Source organism: Poromitra crassiceps (assembly GCF_964638095.1).
Source record: "Poromitra crassiceps genome assembly, chromosome: 3".
Classification (NCBI taxonomy): domain Eukaryota; kingdom Metazoa; phylum Chordata; class Actinopteri; order Beryciformes; family Melamphaidae; genus Poromitra; species Poromitra crassiceps.
The window spans coordinates 531,621-550,515 of NC_139625.1; the positions used below are offsets into that span (position 1 = coordinate 531,621).

The window sequence follows — 18,895 nt, forward strand, 5'->3', positions numbered from 1 at the left end:
GCTGCTCTGCTCTGCTCTGCGCCGCGCCGTCTGCAGCCTGGGGTCCGCTCTGCTGTGCGGGAGAAAGAATGGCCGGGCTGTGAAACCGCCACCTCCACAGCCAGCCACCTCACACACCCCAACTGTTTAATAGTGCCCGGCTCGCATGCCTCTCGGTCGGCTGGCCGGACAATATGCACCCCGCTGCAGCAGCAGCTTCGGGAGGTTTTCTCACTGTGTTCGGGACTTCGGCTCTAACTCGGCCAGATGGCTGGACACGAGTGATACGTCACTTTTGCGCGTGTGTGTGTGTGTGTGTGTGTGTGTGTGTGTGTGTGTGCCTGCGTGTGTATCGAATTACAGTCCGCACCTCGGCCCGCCTCCGCTCGCTTGCTTTCTCAACTCTAAAAGAGCCTGGTGACGCGAGGTTATCTCAACTCTCTCCGCGGTCCGTTGTTTCGTAGCTGGGCTGTTCCTGCTCTCTTTCACTGTCAAAATTAGGCTGAGGCCATCATATGCATGTGCATAAACATTTGCTACCTCCTCTTCCTCCTGAAAACCGGCGTTAACATCCATAGTGTGTGACTGACAGCCCTGACCTAAGTGACGACAGACAGAGGGACAGACAGAGGGACAGACGGTCATGCCTGGCGACTCCCCACTGTGACGTCAGAGTTTTGGGATCCAAGATGTCAAAATAAAAGCTCAAAAAGTAAAACGACCCCAGAAGTCACTGTAGTGTATATGTAAGTGTCTTAATGTGAAAATCGAGTTCCTCCATAATTCACCTACACATTGACTGATTTGGGTGTCTAACCTGCACCATGCTCTTTAAGGGCGAGATATAGTCGAGCGAGGCCCCGCGAGGCAGACCTCCGCAGATCGCGCGCGAGCCTCGCGCAGGCACCGAGGCATTTATGGTCAGAGCTGCAGTAATCATCATGTTACATAGCACAGTGATAAGTGAGAAACGGGCCATTAAAAGTGACAATGAAAAGCCATTATGTGCAATACTAATAATTATTATTAATAATAATAATAATAATAATAATAATTCATTTATTTTATATAGCGCTTTTCAATTACCCAAAGACGCTTACAGTAAGAGTCCACAGCAAATGAGAAAATAGAAATGAGCAACAGGCAACAGATAATACTAACAATTAAGATGTCTAATCGGGGATATATGGAAAACAGAGGGGAGGGAGGGAGCGTGAGGGAGGGAGGGACAGGGGAGAGAGGGAAGGAGAGATGGAGGTGGTGAGGGTGGAGGAGGTGGTTGAGGGTAGGGGAGGTTGTAAGCTTGGGAGAACAGGTAGGTTTTGAGTCGGGATTTGAAAGTGGAGAGTGAGGGTGAGTCTCTGACAGTCTGGGGGAGGGAGTTCCAAAGTCGGGGTGCTGCTCTGGAGAATGCTCGGTCCCCAAAGCTTTTGAGTTTGGATGGTGGGATGGTGAGGGTAACAGTGGATGAGGATCGGAGGGTTCGGGAGGGGCGACGGGGGACGAGGAGGTCAGTCAGATAAGGGGGGGCCAGGCTGTGGAGGGCTTTGAAGGTGAGGAGGAGTAATAAACATGAGTTTTCACATTACTTTTGCACCCTGTAGCCTACTGGCAGTCAATACAGGGGAAAATATCACACATGAATGCAACTCATCTGTTTCATAGAGAGGAACTGGCTCAGTCCTCTCTCCTTGCAGCCTAGATCTACATTTTTCTTCTCAACGGCTTCCTGGTTTTGCTCGGAGTACACAAAACTTTAATTTGTTGGCTGCACAGACCACCACACAACAGGAAAATGATGCTAATGTATGGAGGTGAATGGGGAGCTTTCCCCAATGATGGGCGTGGCCTATTTCATGCAGTGTCTCTATGCCAAACATGGGGAAATGGTGGAAAATAGTCAAACACAGTAAAAACAACAAATTTGAAGCCTTGACTCAAGGATGGATTAACATCACAGAAATAAATAAATAAATTATGGCTGAAGGTCCAAGAAAAAGTGCTTTTTAATCATCAAATGTATCATTAAAACCAATGGGAAACCAATGGGAAAACGATGAAAATGACTTGAGGTCATGCAATTTTCACCAACCGCCCTTTTTTTTTTTACTTTCTTTTTTTGTACAATTCCAAGGTCTTTGATCCAGGACGAGAGCATACAACAATAATATGCATGAGTTTTTGTGGAAAAAATGGCTGGGGGACAGAAAATAGCACTTTTGAATGGAAATTACTGTGACGGAATCCATCAGTGAATAGTAAAGTTTAGGGCTGTGTATTGGTTCAAACTTCAAGAATCGATTTGATTCCGATTCACAAGGTTCCGAATCGATTAATCCCGATTCGATTCGGATTCGATTAATTTCAATATCGATTTGGTTAGTGATACTAAAACATGTTTTTTGAGCTGTAACCTGAATTACATGACTGTCCAGTTATCTAACACAGGGGTTCCCAACCTTTTTTGCGCCAAGGACCGGTAGATACATGGGAAAAAAAGTTGCGGACCGGTTGTCGGTTTTAGTTACACATATATTTACTCACCAGGTGGTGACAGAGGGTAAAGGGTAAATAACAGCCTTTTCATCTGTCAATAAAGACACTTTCACAATTATGCACAGTGATTTGATTTCAGCCTATATAATTTCTAAAAGTAGATATTAATGATCAAACATTTCCATTTATGTAGCCTACACTATTTATGTTTTTGTTTCAACTACAAACGTAAACGTCAACTTGAAACTGTTTCAACTACCACACACAGCCTATAATATTATAGCCTATGTTTATAAAAAATATATATATATATTAAGAAAATCGATCTCTGGACATATGAATCGATATCAAAGGATTAAAATAAAAATCGGAGAATCGATTTTTTTAACCCAGCCCTAGTAAAGTTACGTAGTAAGTTTGTACAGGGGGACAGGAAATGTCCCCAACAGGAAGAATGTCACACTTTTGATAAACACACCCCCAAAAAACCCACCTGGGTCTAATTTCATACCGTTTGGACTTTTATGCAACCTTTTTTAGGGTCCTTCAAACATAAAGAATCTTTTTTCTTTTTTTACATTTTAAACTATCTTTTAGCTCTGACAGAGCTCTTGCTACAAGGAATATCAGTTTGTAACAGCTAACTAGAATGACTGCAACGCGGACTTATGCCTCCGCCATTAGTTCATTCTTGAGTCCAAATCGCCATTTGAGACAAATTGGAAGAAATTCCGTCAAGGCGCTCCTGTGATGTTGCGTTACAGAGCTTGGACATTGGGTGTGTGAGGTCACAGTGACCTTGAACTTTGACCACCAAAATGTAATCAGTTCATCCTTGAGTCCAAGTGGACGCTTGAGGCAAATTCGAAGAAATTCCATCAAGACATTCCTGAGATATCGCGTTAACAAGCTTGAAAATGGCATTTGAGAGGTCACAGTAACCTTGACCTTTGATAACCAAAATGGAATCAGTTCATCCTTGCGTCCAAGTGGATGTTTGAGCCAAATCAGAAGAAATTCTATCAAACCGTTCTTGAGATATTGTATTAACCAACTTGGGAATGGCGTTCATGAGGTCACAGTGACCTTGAAGTTTGACCACCAAAATGTAATCAGTTCATCCTTGAGGCCAAGTTAATGTTTGAGGCAAATTTGATGAAATTCCGTCAAGGCATTCCTGAGATATGGCGTTAACAAGCTTGAAAATGGCATTGGAGAGGTCACAGTGACCTTGACCTTTGATCACCAAAATGTAATCCAGTCATCCTTGCGCCCAAGTCGATGTTTGAGACAAATTGGCAGAAATTCCATCAAGCAGTTCTTGAGATATCGCTTTAACGAACTTGGGAATGGCATTCGTGAGGTCACAGTGACCTTGACCTTTGACCACGAAAATCTAATCAGTTCATCCTTGAGTCCAAGTCGATGTTTGAGGCAAATTTGATGAAACTCCGTCAAGGCAGTTCTGAGATGTTGAGCTAACAAGCTTGAAAATGGCGTTCGAGAGGTCACAGTAACCTTGGCCTTTGACCTTTGACCACCAAAATCGAATCAGTTCATCCTTGAGTCCAAGTCGATGTTTGAGGCAAATTTGATGAAATTCCGTGAAGGCATTCGTGAGATATCGCGTTAACAAGCTGGAAAATTGCGTTTGAGAGGTCACAGTGACCTTGACCTTTGACCACCAAAATCTAATCAGTTCATCCTTGAGTCCAAGTCGATGTTTGAGACAAGTTTGATTAAATTCCGTCAAGGCATTCCTCAGATATCGCGTTAACAAACATCGTACGGACGTACGGACATACGTACGGACGTACTGTACGTACGTACGGACGGACAACCCGGATCCATAATGCCTCCGGCCTGGCTATCGCGGGCGGAGGCATAAAAATTTGTTTTAGATCTACTTGAAAGCAATCTGTGTCTGTGTGTGTGTGTGTGTGTGTGTGTGTGTGTGTGTGTGTGTGTGTGTGTGTGTGTGTGTGTGTGTGAGAGAGAGCGTGCGTGCGTGCGTGCGTGCGTGTCCTACCTGACTCAAAGCTGGGCATCTTCACATCACCTTGGTTCAGCTCTGTGCCATATTTTAACTTGTGGTATTTAGCTCTGCAGACACAACACACAACAAAACACAGAACAAGCAAACAAACAAAACACAACAAAACAACCCACAACACAACAAAACACACAACAAAACACACAACAAACAAAACACAACACAGAACAACACAACAAAACAACACACAATAAACAAAACACAACAACACACAACAAACCAAAACACAAAACAACAATTAGTATATTAGTATATAGTACAGGAACGAGGAGACAGATTGCTTGATCCACCAGCACCAGCATCCACATGCACCAGCTGCCCCTGGATACAGTAACTCTGTCTACAAACTATAACCGCCAGTCAAGAAAGACTTTGCAAGGTAGCTACTGTATGCTTATTTAACAAACAACATAATTGGTAGAATGATGCAAGTAAGGAGATCTGCTTATTGCCCACCTCTTTCAGCATCTGAGAGAGAGAGAGCAGAGGGGAGGAGAAAGAGAGAGGGGAGCACGCCGCACGTGTGGAATAGGGCTCAGTCTACTCTGAACATAATGTCATTCCATTGACTTTTGATTGCGTTTCATTGACATTATCATGGGCCATTCACTGTACTATGTAAACAGCGGTGCTCTGAGCAGCGCTCGGAGTATGAACACCGACCCGACCCCCGGTTTGCGGAGCTCCGCCTCGTGCTGCTTCTAAGCTTTACGAGCAGATGCAAGTTTTTCCCCCGTGTGCATATCTCTCTCTCCGCTTTGTCTGTCCCCCTCGCTCTCTCCTTCCCTCTCTCTCAAATTTAGTTAGAAGCCAAGGTATGGCGGCCGCCATAGCTTGCCATACTGAATCGACGCCCTTGTGTGGTACCGCCACACATGCCCGCCCCAGAATTCTCCTTAACCCCCACAACAGTCAACGACATGGAGGGCGGATAATCCGACGGTAACGGCTCCGCTTCATCGGAACTGTCCCAGAGTCCTGAACAGTGGACCCCCGGGGCCGGGAGGGGTCAGGATGTCCAGTGGGAGGCAGGGCTGAAGGGGGAGGCCGTCCACGAGGGAGGCGCACCTCCACCGGCTTGCCCAAGTCCAAATGGGCTGGCTTGAGGCTGTCCACTGAAACCCGCTCCGATTTCCCCCCGATGTCAACCACGAAGTACTTGGCCCCCGCCTCCAGAACAAGGAAGGTGGTGCGTGTAGGAAGCACCGGGAACAGGAAATTCATACATACATGGTCGGGGATTATGTCACTTTTATGCGCGGGCGTTGTGTTTTTACCATCAGTAAACTTTCTCACAAATTGCTTTTTTAATCCAACTTTAAGTCTCTTTTTTAACGTCACGCTTTTAGATCTTCACTGTTTTACCTGCCTGTTTTAATATAGTGAAAGACTAAAACTATCTGACATTTTGATCTCACGTTTTTAACCTAATATTACCGATCAGGATTCTGGATCTGTCTGCTTGCCGTTTGTTTTTTGCAAAAGTTTCTCTAAGAGACATGTGTGGTCCATGACTCAGAATAGGCTACAATATCATCCAAGTACACATCACACTCAGCTACACCAGCCAGCACTATGTGCATCAGGCGCTGAAAAGTAGCTGGCGCATCACGCAACCCAAACGGCATGACCGTGTATTGAAAAAAACAACATCTGGAGGACAATGGCATCTGCCAGTAGCCTTTGAGAAGATCCAACTTAGTAACAAACTTTGCTGCTCCCACCCTGTCAACACAATCCTCCATCCTGGGCAACGGATATGAATCAGCTTTTGTTACATTATTTACTTTCCAAAACGTTGTATCTGGCTTCGGTACCAGCAAACACAGAGAACTCGGCACCGCCAACCCATGAGCCAACAAGTAATCCACCTCTGCTTTAAACAAAGCACGCTTGGTAGGATTAACTCTATACGCAACCTATCCACATCAATATCATGTGTCAGAACTCAAGTACGACTGGGATTATCAGAAAGCAACATAAGAAAATGATTTATTAAAGCAACGATGTCTGCCCTTGCTGTATCATCCAACTCTTTCAAAAACGCTGGCCAAATTGGCGAGAACCTCAGAATTTGGCAAGCGAGTAGAGCAAGAACCAATATGACGTAACCCATCAGCTTCAGGAGAAGATTCCTGACAGTGATGCCACAGCAAAGGGCAGCAGCACCTCACGCTTGACACAAGAAGCATCAGCATGTTCCTCCTCATGACATACAGTACATATAGCTTCAACATATTTACATGACATACACGAGACTTCGTTCTACCATCAGAGTACTTAACACATAATCCGTTTCACTCAGGCATTTTTCGATAACATACGGCCCACGACACTTCGCCTGCAGAGAGGAGGTCACCAGAGGACAACAAAACTCCTTTTAACCACTTTTCTGTCAAAATTCTCCTTCATTCTCCCCTGAGAACCTGATAATGCATCACAAGCGGCCTCACAAGCCGAGTGCAAACTAGGGATGGGGCGATCCGATCCAGTATCGGTAGCCGGTGCCGATTTGGCACTAATTCATGTATCAGATTTGATTTTTTTTTTTTTTTTGCAATTCCAGCGCGGGCCGCTGGCCGTAATTTGCCCATGTATAATAGTATCCTTCTTTGCCTTGTATATTTTCTTAATTTTGTCTGCTTTTTGCAAGGTATATTTAAAAAAAAAAAAAAATTGGCCAAATCTTTGCCTATTCTGTATATTCAAGAAAAATATTGGTATCGGCATAATATCGGCATCGGCAGATATCCAAATTCAGGTATCGGAATCGGATCGGAAGTGAAAAAAGTGGATCGTGCATCCCTAGTGCAAACGTTCTCTGAATTTGCACACATAATCTAACACATTTGTGGGTTAGGGTTAGCTCACTAGCAGTTTCTGACAGGAACCTCTCTCGTAACAGGTGGAGCGGACCACGAACTGTATGACCGAAAACTAGCTCTGCTGGGCTAAACCCAGTAGACTCCTGCACACTTTCTCTGACAGCTAAGAGAAGAAATGGCAAACCCTCATCCCACTCTCGGGCCAGTCTCAAGACAATAATTCCTCATCCTACACTTTAATGTCTGATGGAACCTCTCCAGGGCGCCCTATAATTAAGGATCATAAGCACTAGAATTTTGATGTTTTATAACTAGTGTTTGCAGGGCCTGAGCGAAACACTTTGGACATGAAATTAGTACCCTGATCAGTTTGTACAGACTTTGGCAAACCCAACGTAGAAAAAAAAAACATAGCTTTAACAACACTTTTAACCCTCCGATTTAACCCTCACATTTGACTGGCGCTACAGCTTCTTGGGGCTTTAAGCAGCAGCCTCATGCTGTCATTATAGGCCACTGTAATCTCCGCATGTTGCCTTTTTTGTAGTACCGCCACAAGTGGGCAGTATACAGCAGGGTACAGTAGCTTTAAAAAGAGCAATCTTCACCGACACAGAACAGAAATAAAATTTATGAATCAACATGTACGCTTGTGCGTACATCTTACAACACTGTCTGGAGTCTGGACATATCCCTATCATCAGATAGGTCGTTGGTTATGTAATGGCCTTACATAAGTATTTAGCCTCATTACATTCTTTAAGAGAGACACCAGACAGCAAGAAGTCAGGAAAGACTAATTTTCTGTCCTCCCTACTAGGGCATTCACGACTAGTGAATTTTACTAGTCGACTAGTCGTCCCTAAAGGTAGTCGACTAGTTTTTTTTTTTTTTTTTTTAATCTTTAACTCATTGAGTGCCAACGACGTCGATCGACGTCAAAGTAAATAGTGACGTAGAGTGCCAACGACGTCGATCGACGTCAAATGCGTTTTTTGACTGTGGGACGTGGATCAAAGCCTCCTGCATCTCCTGTACAAATATTGTAGCTATTGAAGGTGTATAACCTATTTTACGGACTCATTAGGTGGCGACAGTGCTCTCCAGATTAGAGAAAGGTCCGGAAAACAGCAGGAAAAAGCCCCGTGATGAAAGAGAAACCGCTCATGCTGCAGCCAGAGCCATATAGATTGCTCTGGCTGCAGCTGACGTTGGCTGCGAACAGCAGTCAATCCGCTCCCACAACTGAGCCCCTCTGCCTCTGTCTGTCTGTCTGCATAGTTTCTCCACACGATTAGCCGCCAGAAAAGCAGCACCCGACACTGAAAAGCCAAACCATTCTCAGCAGTCCGGTTTGGCTTTTCCGTGTCGCGCTGGGAGCCGGCGCACAAAAACGGAGCACTCCGAAAATAGACCTGGGTGCATGAGGCTGTGTGTTAGTGTGGGGAGGAGTTTGCAGCTGAGGGGGGGAGAGGGGGGTGGGGCACGCAGGGCACCACACAACTACACCATGTCACTACATCAGAAAATATTAGCTAGAGTCAGTGAATGTGCTTGAAATGCTTCATTTCACAAAAGGCTGAATAACTCAGCTTCTAATTTGAAACGCCTGAAAACGCTGAAAACAACCTATCTTCTCCGGCTCATAACTAAAGAACGGAAAATGGTATCAATAAACTTTTTTTTGCTGATGATACAATAGAGTCTCCTTGTTCTTTGTGCGTGTTCGGTGTTTACATAGTAATATCACACAATATTCTGTGGGCCTCGAGAAATCACTGAAAACGCTCTGAAACTCTGGCACTGGGAGCGTCCGTTCTCCAAAAGTGGCTGGCACTCAATGAGTTAAGAAAGAACATGAGGTATTTACACAACATACATGGACTATCATATCCCATATCCCATATCCCCCACAAAGAACATCAAAACACAACAAAACAAAAAAGAAAACTGCATAAGATACACAATAATCCAAGAACAAACAAGACTATTGGACAAACAACCAAACAAAAACAATGCATTCAGCTCCTATCCTGATAAGCCTAATGACACTGGGGTAAAAAGTTCTTAAAGTCAAACTCTGTATGTGGTTGCCATATTTTGGGGATGTCTAAGAATCTGCCTTTGCTCTTGTAGTAAATGTTATCCAATGTATGGTAGCTTGAGAGTTCATTCCACCAGTGAACTACAGCTGGGGGATTGGATGCTTTCCAATTTAAAGCTATGCATTTCCTAGCTGCCAACAGGGCAAGATCTATGTATTTACTTTGAATGCATTGTTTTTGTTTGGTTGTTTGTCCAATAGTCTTGTTTGTTCTTGGATTATTGTGTATCTTATGCAGTTTTCTTGTTTTGTTTTGTTGTGTTTTGATGTTCTTTTTGGGGGATATGGGATATGATAGTCCATGTATGTTGTGTAAATACCTCATGTTCTTTCTTAAAGATTTAAAAAAATAAATAATAATAATTAACGACTAGTCGACTACTAAGCACAGTGTCGTATTGGGCAGCATATCCGTCTCGATGAGGTTGCAGGTGATCTCTTCTGCACGCCGCCGGCCATCACATCTCCTCGCGCTAACACAGAAGTGATGGTGGGCTGAGAGCTCGTTAACCAGGCTGGGGTGTACGCTGTTCAAGTGGTGAATCATTGGCGTCTTAGCCGTGTTGTACTTGAACAATGTCGTCTTTTAACTGGAAATGGTCCCACACAAAACTTCGCTTCGCTCGCTTCATTTCCTCGTCTGGGCTGGCTGAGTGCTGACTCAGCTGATAATGTGCTGTTGCTGTTCTCACTGCAGCCAGCCCAATGAGACCAGCCCATAGCCCCACCCAGAGGTGTTCCGTTCCATTTTCTCTGTCTCATAGTCCCATTGCGCCCTCACCTGGTTGCGACCACGTAGTGAAATCCAATCTTATCATTTCAGCACATGTAGGCCTATTTGATTTTATTTAAAAAATATATATAAAATATATAAATTATCGATTTTCGATTATTGATGAACATCCCTACTCCCTACTTCTGACAATCATAGTATTCTTACATAGTACCGTAAATTCCGGACTATAAGCCGCGGCTTTTTTCCCGTTTTTTGGCCCCTGCGGCTTATATAACGGTGCGGCTTATCTATGGATTTTTTCAGAAAAAAAATTTCAAATACAAATAAAATCTCTCTTTTTTAGCACTCTTTCTACCTATAAATCCACTTCTGTTTTAATTTCCTCTGTTGCCCTCTTTTCACCACACCGCGGACACTGTGTGCACTGTCGAAATAAACAAAGGTGTTGTGTTATGTTGTTTTGTTGAAATGTTACGGTAATACGGTAAATGGGAGCTTCCTCAAACAGCCAACAATCCCCTCTGTGCGTGAACCCTTACATATGGTAATTACGGTAAGCAAAGTTCATCAGCCCGGAATCACAACAAGACGAGCAGTCTCTCTCTCACTTACCATGGGGAAGGTACGCAGAAATTCACACGACGCAGCTTTCAAGCTGAAAGCAGTCGAACTCGCACTAAAAGAGGGAAACAGAGCAGCAGCGCGTACCCTGGGCATCGATGAGTCAATGGTGAGACGTTGGAAGAAGCAGCAGGAGGAACTGTCTCAGTGTAAGAAGACAAAAAAGTCCTTCAGAGGCCACAAAAGCAGATGGCCGGAAATTGAAGATTCCCTTGAGGACTGGGTGTTGACCCAGAGAGCAGACGGCCGAGGCGTTTCCACGGTGCAGATCCGACTGAAGGCCAAAACAGTCGCCACCGAGATGAAAATTGAACATTTCAGAGGTGGGCCATCTTGGTACTTCCGATTCATGAGACGAAAGGGACTGTCCGTCCGGGGGAGAACTACTGAACAACTCCCTCCCGACTACCAGGAGAAAATCACAAACTTCGGCGAATTCACACAAAGGAAGATCACGGAATATTATAGGAGTGTGAAAACATCCACAATCACCAACGGGTTCCAAAACGCTGGACTGCTGCGGGATGAAGAGGATGACGCCGCCACAGCTGGCGCTGAGGGCCGTCAGAGGCTTCAGAGGCTGTTCGATGCCGACAGTGACAAAGAGGAGTTCGTTGGTTTTGAGTGACAATGAAGGAGAGAGGAGAGTGGTTGACGAAGCCACCCTGAACCTGTTCGTTTCCGACACTGAAGATGAGGACTTTGGTGGTTTCAGTACGCAGGAAGAAGAGGAAGACGAGGATTAGTGACTTGACTTCTCTGGTTACAGGTTTGCTGCACATATAGCCTATTGTTGTGTGATTTTGTCTGGGGATTAGTGACCTGACTTTTGTTTTGTTTTGTTGAAATGTTAATAAATGGGAGCTTCCCCAAAACAGCCATCTCTTTCCCGACATTCCTCTCTGTGCACGAACCCTTTCATATGGTAATTAAACATCAAAACACCCGCGGCTTATAGACCGGTGCGGCTTATAGAAGAAAAAAATAGTCAATTTTGGTCCCGCGGCTTATAGACCGGTGCGTCTTATAGTCCGGAATTTACGGTACTCTTATTTGCATTATATTTGATGTCGAAATCTATACCATATCGTGAACAAATCCTCTGACCAGCATGGACAGAAAATCACCAAATCCTCTGCGTACATAAGGTGGTTGATGAGATAGTCTCCAACAATGCACCCTGTTCCACAGGAATTTAACTGAGAAGATAGATCATCAGAGTTGTGGACTCGAGTCACATGACTTGGACTCGAGTCACAAATTTGATTACTTTAGACTCGACTTGACAAAATCAACAAAGACTTGCAACTCGACTTGGAATTGAACACCAATGACTCATGACTTGACTTGGGTTGGACTTGAGCCTTCTGACTTAAAAAGACTTGATACCTTCCTCCAAACCAAAGATATTTTGTTTTGTTTAAAGACACTAATAATCCACTCGCTACAGCAAGCCTGCCATTCGCAAGATGGGACAATCAATACAGACACCACGGAGGGAGTGATTCACCAAGCTCATTGAGCTGAACGAACGTAGGCTAAAGTGAGCATCGTGGGAGTCAACTTTTCAACCTCTTACCTCGATAATTGCCCATTGTGTTTACATGTGTCTGGAAAATTTGCATAAGAATAAAACCGCTTTTGCGGTGAGCCTGTTTTTGTAATAACACCCCTTTCTCCTCCAAAGTGCATCAGTAAGGCTTTTTACTTGTTTAAATTACATTATTTTTAAAGTTTTACCCGGAAGTTTCCATTTTCTTTTGGCTGGCCTGATGCTGCATCTGGCAGCCGTGGGAGAAGGGAGGGGGAAGAGAGCCCCCCCAGAGAAACTGGACAAGTCTACAAAAACAGCTGCAGTCAGTCTGCTTAACGTTACTCCTCGTCGGGGGAATAGTAGGATATGAATGCACATGAACACTATAACGTTAGTTGTTTTTCATAAGGGAACACACAACAGGCTAGACAGATTGCGGTCCTGGAGCTGGTTTCCCCAAAACATTGGGATTGTTTTGAGGAGACTGGAGAACAGAGGGAATATCCTCAGACTGACCCGCCACAGACAGATGCACACTAAGAGACGTCCTCTGGAGCTTATTATTATATCCGTTAATTTTGCCTACTAATGTCAACATCGTATGAGCATAAATAGCCTAACCTACTTACTCAGGAGATCAGGACGTCACACCCATTCGCACCTCTGTTCCGTGTCGCACAGCCTGTCTTACCTCTCCTGGTTCAGAGAGACAGAGACAGACAGAGCATGTCTTACCTCTCCTGCTTCAGAGCGTACTCTAACATCTTGATTCTTCTGACCAGGTCGTTCTTCAGGTTCTCCTGACCTTTCCTCTCTCCCTGCAGGAATGCTATCCTGGCCTGAGAGACAGAGACAGGTGGAGAGAGAGTCACGTCAAGTCAATTCAAAAGTTAAGTTAAAGTCCCTGGAAACCAGAAATATTTCTTTATTATTTAGCATTTTGAGTTCATCACATCACAGGACCCTATGTTAATAAGCCACCAGCCAAATTTGAACGATGATGAACGTTGCAAAGTATATAAATTTAGGTTTGACAGGTGTGGCAAAACGCATGAGAATCGATTATTTTTTAGAGTGTATTTTCTCCCGCGGAATGTGTGGGCGTGTCCGTCTGCAGCAGTGACATTTCTCTCCTCCTCCGAGAGAGAGAGCGCGAGAGAGAGGGGGGGAGGGAAACGGAGAAAGAGAGATCCAGTGCGTGTGTCGAACACGAGGGCTTGAGAGGGCTTGTGTGTGTGTGTGTGTGTGTGTGTGTGTGTGTGTGTGTGTGTGTGTGTGTGTGTGTGTGCGTGTGTGTGTGTTCGTTGCGGCTGTGTGTCTCTCTCTGTGCTCTCTCTCACACTAGTCCCGAGAGAGAGAGAGAGAGAGAGAGAGAGAGAGAGGAGAGGAGAGAGAGAGCAGCATAGCGCTCGGCACAGAGTGGGAGGCAGACAGACACTGAGGGAGCGCTGTCACTGGGGGCAAAGAACGGACAAAAGGAGAAGGGCAGATTACGTGCATGTACAAAGGTTATATAGAGCTTATGACGTCATAAGCTCCTGCGTTTTACCACCTCGCGCACTGCTGTCTTCAATGAGGAAGTACTTTGTAGAATCTTGTAGAAAAGTGTCGATTTTAAGGCTTTGGGTTGAAAGTAATGTATAATAATTTCTGAGGCACAAAATTACTAACATAAGACCCTAAATAACATAGTTAGAACGTTTTTGTGGATTTTGGTTTCCAGGGACTTTAAAGACGAGCTGAACCCAAGTGGCGTGAGGGTCGGAGACTGAAAACAAATGTTGTCTGAGATGACAGAGAGTTGAGAGGTGGGCCATAGAGTGTCGGTCGATGATTTGATTTGACAATTCTGGGGACTGGATTTGGCGTTGGCCAATCCTGGCGTGTTCCGCCCCCAAATTGAGTGGAATTCAGCGTGTTGTGGTGCTATGCGGGATCTGTAGAGAACAAGGCAGCCAGCTGCTTCCGTGTGGACCGGAGCGGAGAATCCGAGGCATGAGTGCTGCCTGCCGGCCTGGAATCTCAAAGGGGCCGAGGTAAGACCTGCGGACATTAACACTTTGAGTGCCACGGCCCTTGGGCAAAAGGTTGCTTGCTGTGCCACATAGGCCGCAATGCATTTTAAAACAGTCATATAATTTCTTTAATAATTACTATGTAAACACTGAACACGCACAAATAACGATGAGACTCTCTTCTATCACCTGCAAAAAAAAGTTTATTGATCCCATTTTCCGTTCTTTAGTTATGAGCCGGAGAAGATAGCTTGATTGAACGAAAAACAGACCTTTTTTTCTACGAGCTGAGATAATGAGCCTTTTGTGAAATTAAACATTTCAAGCACATCACTGACTCTGAAGCTAATTTTCTGATGTAGTCACACCTCAAAAATAATTTCCTTCAATAAAACAGTGAAGGCAAGGGAATTTTGTTTGGAAGAATAATATTTTTAGCTGCAACCAGCAGCGCACGCAGGGGCCAGCGCTGCTGGTTGCAGCTTCTTGCTGATCTTTTGCTGCTGGTGGGCATCGGATATTCTGGCTTGCGTTTGCCAACCCTGTCCTGCTGTCTGGGTCTGTGTTGTGTGCTGCTCTGCGTGCCCCACCTCCCCCCCTCCTCCTCCCCCCCCCCCCCCCCCCCGTTGTGGGAGGAGTGTCTCTCTGCTCTGCTTGGCTCTGCTGTTTGCTCTGCGTCTGCTCAGCACTGAAAGTCCGCTAGATCCAGCTTTTTTACAGCCGCGTGTACCAGCTCCCATGCTTCAGTTGAGAATAATAACAAATCCACGGCTGATCATGCGAATGGGTGTTGCAGCGGACACGGAGGCTGTTGCAGCGGACACCGAGGTGCTCAATTGTGATAGCAGATTGGCTGCTGCAGGGGCACAGCTAAACGTTATGCTTCAATGAAGCCGCTGCATACGGACGGATGCGATGCGATTTCCTTTTCCCCAATGACTTCTTCTGTGTGTTTCACTCCACGTTCTCTCATCTGGAGAGCGCTGTCGCCACCTAAGGGTTCTGTAAAATAGGTTAGACACATTCAATACCTCTGATATTGTAAGAGGCGATGTAAGAAGCTGAGATGGACACCCCCCCGTCAAAAAAACAATTTCGAGTTATTGACGCCATTTGGCGTCGCTGGCACTCTACGGTAAATTTCTAATGACGCCATATGGCGTCGCTGGCACTCAATGTGTTAATGTTACTCCTTGAATGCGAGTTTAACGAGCCAGTTACAGGTCTTTGCATTATACATGAAATGAAGACATTACCTCTTGCTTTATTTTGTATGTTACATACTTATTGGCCAACTTATTAGTTAGTTTATGGGCTAGAAATTCTGCCAGGTTACAGGCACTAGGCGCCATTTTCTCCTTCATTTCGAGGAGAAAACTATACTCGAAATGAAGATTGATTGACAGCTGGCATGTCCTGAGATGATGGGGTAGAAATTTGATAGTACTAGCTGACGTCAGCAAAGTGTAGATTACTGTTATAAATGAAATCTTGAAAAATTTACTTTTGATGTGAAAAAGTGCGGAAAACTAAATCAATTTGTTTGTGAAGTGTTTTGCATACATTAGGTGCACTGAATATAAATAGGTGAACTAAAATAAATAAATAAAAAATAATTTTTGGGTTCAGCTCGTCTTAAAGGAGAATTCAGGTTTTTTTACAACCTGAACCTGGACCTTATTTCCAGCTGGATTTATGTTTTGCAAGTCACCCTGAAGCTGAACATACATTTCTGAAAATAAAGCATTATATAGTAAATGGTAAATGGACTGCATTTATATAGCGCTTTTATCCCAAGTGCTTTACAATGTGCCTACATTCACCCATTCACACACCGAAGGCGGCCAGCTGCCACGCAGGGTGCTGGCACAGCCATTGGGGGCAATTTGCGGTTCAGTGTCTTGCCCAAGGACACTTCGACATGCGGACTGGAGGAGCCGGGGATCGAACCACCAACCTTCTGATTAGTGGACGACCTGCTCTACCTCCTGAGCCACAGCCACATTATAGAGCTAGAACGCGCTGAGCAACGGCCTGGAGTAGAAGCCATAGGGGCACCCGCAAAGCATACATCACGTCCTGTAAACATTTTTTTATTTTACCTTTATTTTACCAGGCGAGACAATTAAGAACAAAATTCTTATTTACAATGTCGGCCTGAAAAAAACAGCAGATTGTCATGCAGCGGCTCATATCCTTATTATACTTATTATATATATTATATTATATTATCGCAGCGGCTCATATCCTTATTATACTTATTATATTATATATATTATATTAACGCAGAGGCTCATATCCTTATTATACTTATTATATTATATATATTATATTAACGCAGAGGCTCATATCCTTATTATACTTATTATATTATATATATTATATTATATTATATTAACGCAGAGGCTCATATCCTTATTATACTTATTATATTATATATATATATTATATTATATTAACGCAGAGGCTCATATCCTTATTATACTTATTATATTATATATATTATATTAACGCAGAGGCTCATATCCTTATTATACTTATTATATTATATATATTATATTAACGCAGAGGCTCATATCCTTATTATACTTATTATATTATATATATTATATTATATTAACGCAGCGGCTCATATCCTTATTATACTTATTATATTATATATATATATTATATTATATTAACGCAGAGGCTCATATCCTTATTATACTTATTATATTATATATATATTATATTATATTAACGCAGAGGCTCATATCCTTATTATACTTATTATATTATATATATATTATATTATATTAACGCAGAGGCTCATATCCTTATTATACTTATTATATTATATATATATTATATTAACGCAGAGGCTCATATCCTTATTATACTTATTATATTATATATATATTATATTATATTAACGCAGCAGCTCATATCCTTATTATACTTATTATATTATATATTATATTATATTATATTAACGCAGCGGCTCATATCCTTATTATACTTATTATATTATATATATATATTATATTATATTAACGCAGCGGCTCATATCCTTATTATACTTATTATATATATTATATTATATTATATTAACGCAGCGGCTCATATCCTTATTATACTTATTATATACATTATATTATATTATATTAACGCAGAGGCTCATATCCTTATTATACTTATTATATTATATATATTATATTATATTATATTAACGCAGAGGCTCATATCCTTATTATACTTATTATATTATATATTATATTATATTATATTAACGCAGCGGCTCATATCCTTATTATACTTATTATATATATTATATTATATTATATTAACGCTGCGGCTCATATCCTTATTATACTTATTATATATATTATATTATATTAACGCAGAGGCTCATATCCTTATTATACTTATTATATTATATATATATTATATTATATTAACGCAGAGGCTCATATCCTTATTATACTTATTATATTATATATTATATTATATTATATTAACGCAGCGGCTCATATCCTTATTATACTTATTATATTATATATATATTATATTATATTAACGCAGCGGCTCATATCCTTATTATACTTATTATATATATTATATTATATTATATTAACGCAGAGGCTCATATCCTTATTATACTTATTATATATATTATATTATATTATATTAACGCAGAGGCTCATATCCTTATTATACTTATTATATTATATATATTATATTATATTATATTAACGCAGCGGCTCATATCCTTTATATATCCATTATACTGGCATCAATGTGAGCCGCTCTATTTCCATCTCTCAGCCTGCTGTCTTGTAGTTTGCTTCACTATGTCTAGACCTATAAGTTCGTTCAGTCCAGACCTATGAGTTCGTTCAGTTTTTTGGGAGATTAGGAAAACTATACATTTTTGAAAACTTCATAGAATAATGATTCAGAAAATGCATGATTCCATTTTCACAGAAGCCAATATGGTGGACATCTTGGGTGTTTTAACATAGTGACCTTTAAAAATAGTTTTTTTTCCAATATCTTACTTCTAGATTACCGTACCTAGGCTCATGATTCCAGTGGTTAAATCTATTTTTTTTGGGGGGTGGGGGCAGGAAATCCAATGCTGCCAATTAGAAATCAGTACAGCTGATCAAATGGCACAGGTTTAGGTCGCCATCTTGGATTTTTAATGTGCATAACTGAAGTTTACACTTAACTCCTTATGCTGACTCCTAGATGACATATGAACCTGATCCAAATGGGTATTTGAACAAAAAGAATCAGGTGAAGATATAGTATATTATTTTCATAACCATGTACTGTATGCCACACATCTTGAATTTTATGATAATGGTTATTATTACCCCATAAAACCCAGAAATCTGGCTTCTCGACTAAAGGAGAACAAACCCCTAAAAACAAGTTGATTTGAGTAGAAACAGACAAATCAGAGAAGCAGATTAGTGAAAGGACAAAACAGACAAATCATATCATAATCACTAGCCCTGAAGCCTTCATGGGCTCTATCGTTGCATCGG

The 18,895-nt window shown here is 42.4% G+C and overlaps 1 protein-coding gene across 1 annotated transcript in view; it reads right to left on the reverse strand.

Annotated features, from left to right (window-relative positions):
• Positions 1-18,895, reverse strand: part of strn3 (striatin, calmodulin binding protein 3) — a 148,140-nt gene that overhangs the window by 114,794 nt on the left and 14,451 nt on the right. The window contains exons 3-4 of the mRNA XM_083633395.1: positions 13,084-13,187; positions 4,505-4,578 (exon numbers count right to left, since the gene is read on the reverse strand). Of these exons, the coding sequence (XP_083489521.1) occupies positions 4,505-4,578; positions 13,084-13,187 (178 nt within the window). The remainder of the gene's footprint in view (positions 1-4,504; positions 4,579-13,083; positions 13,188-18,895) is intronic.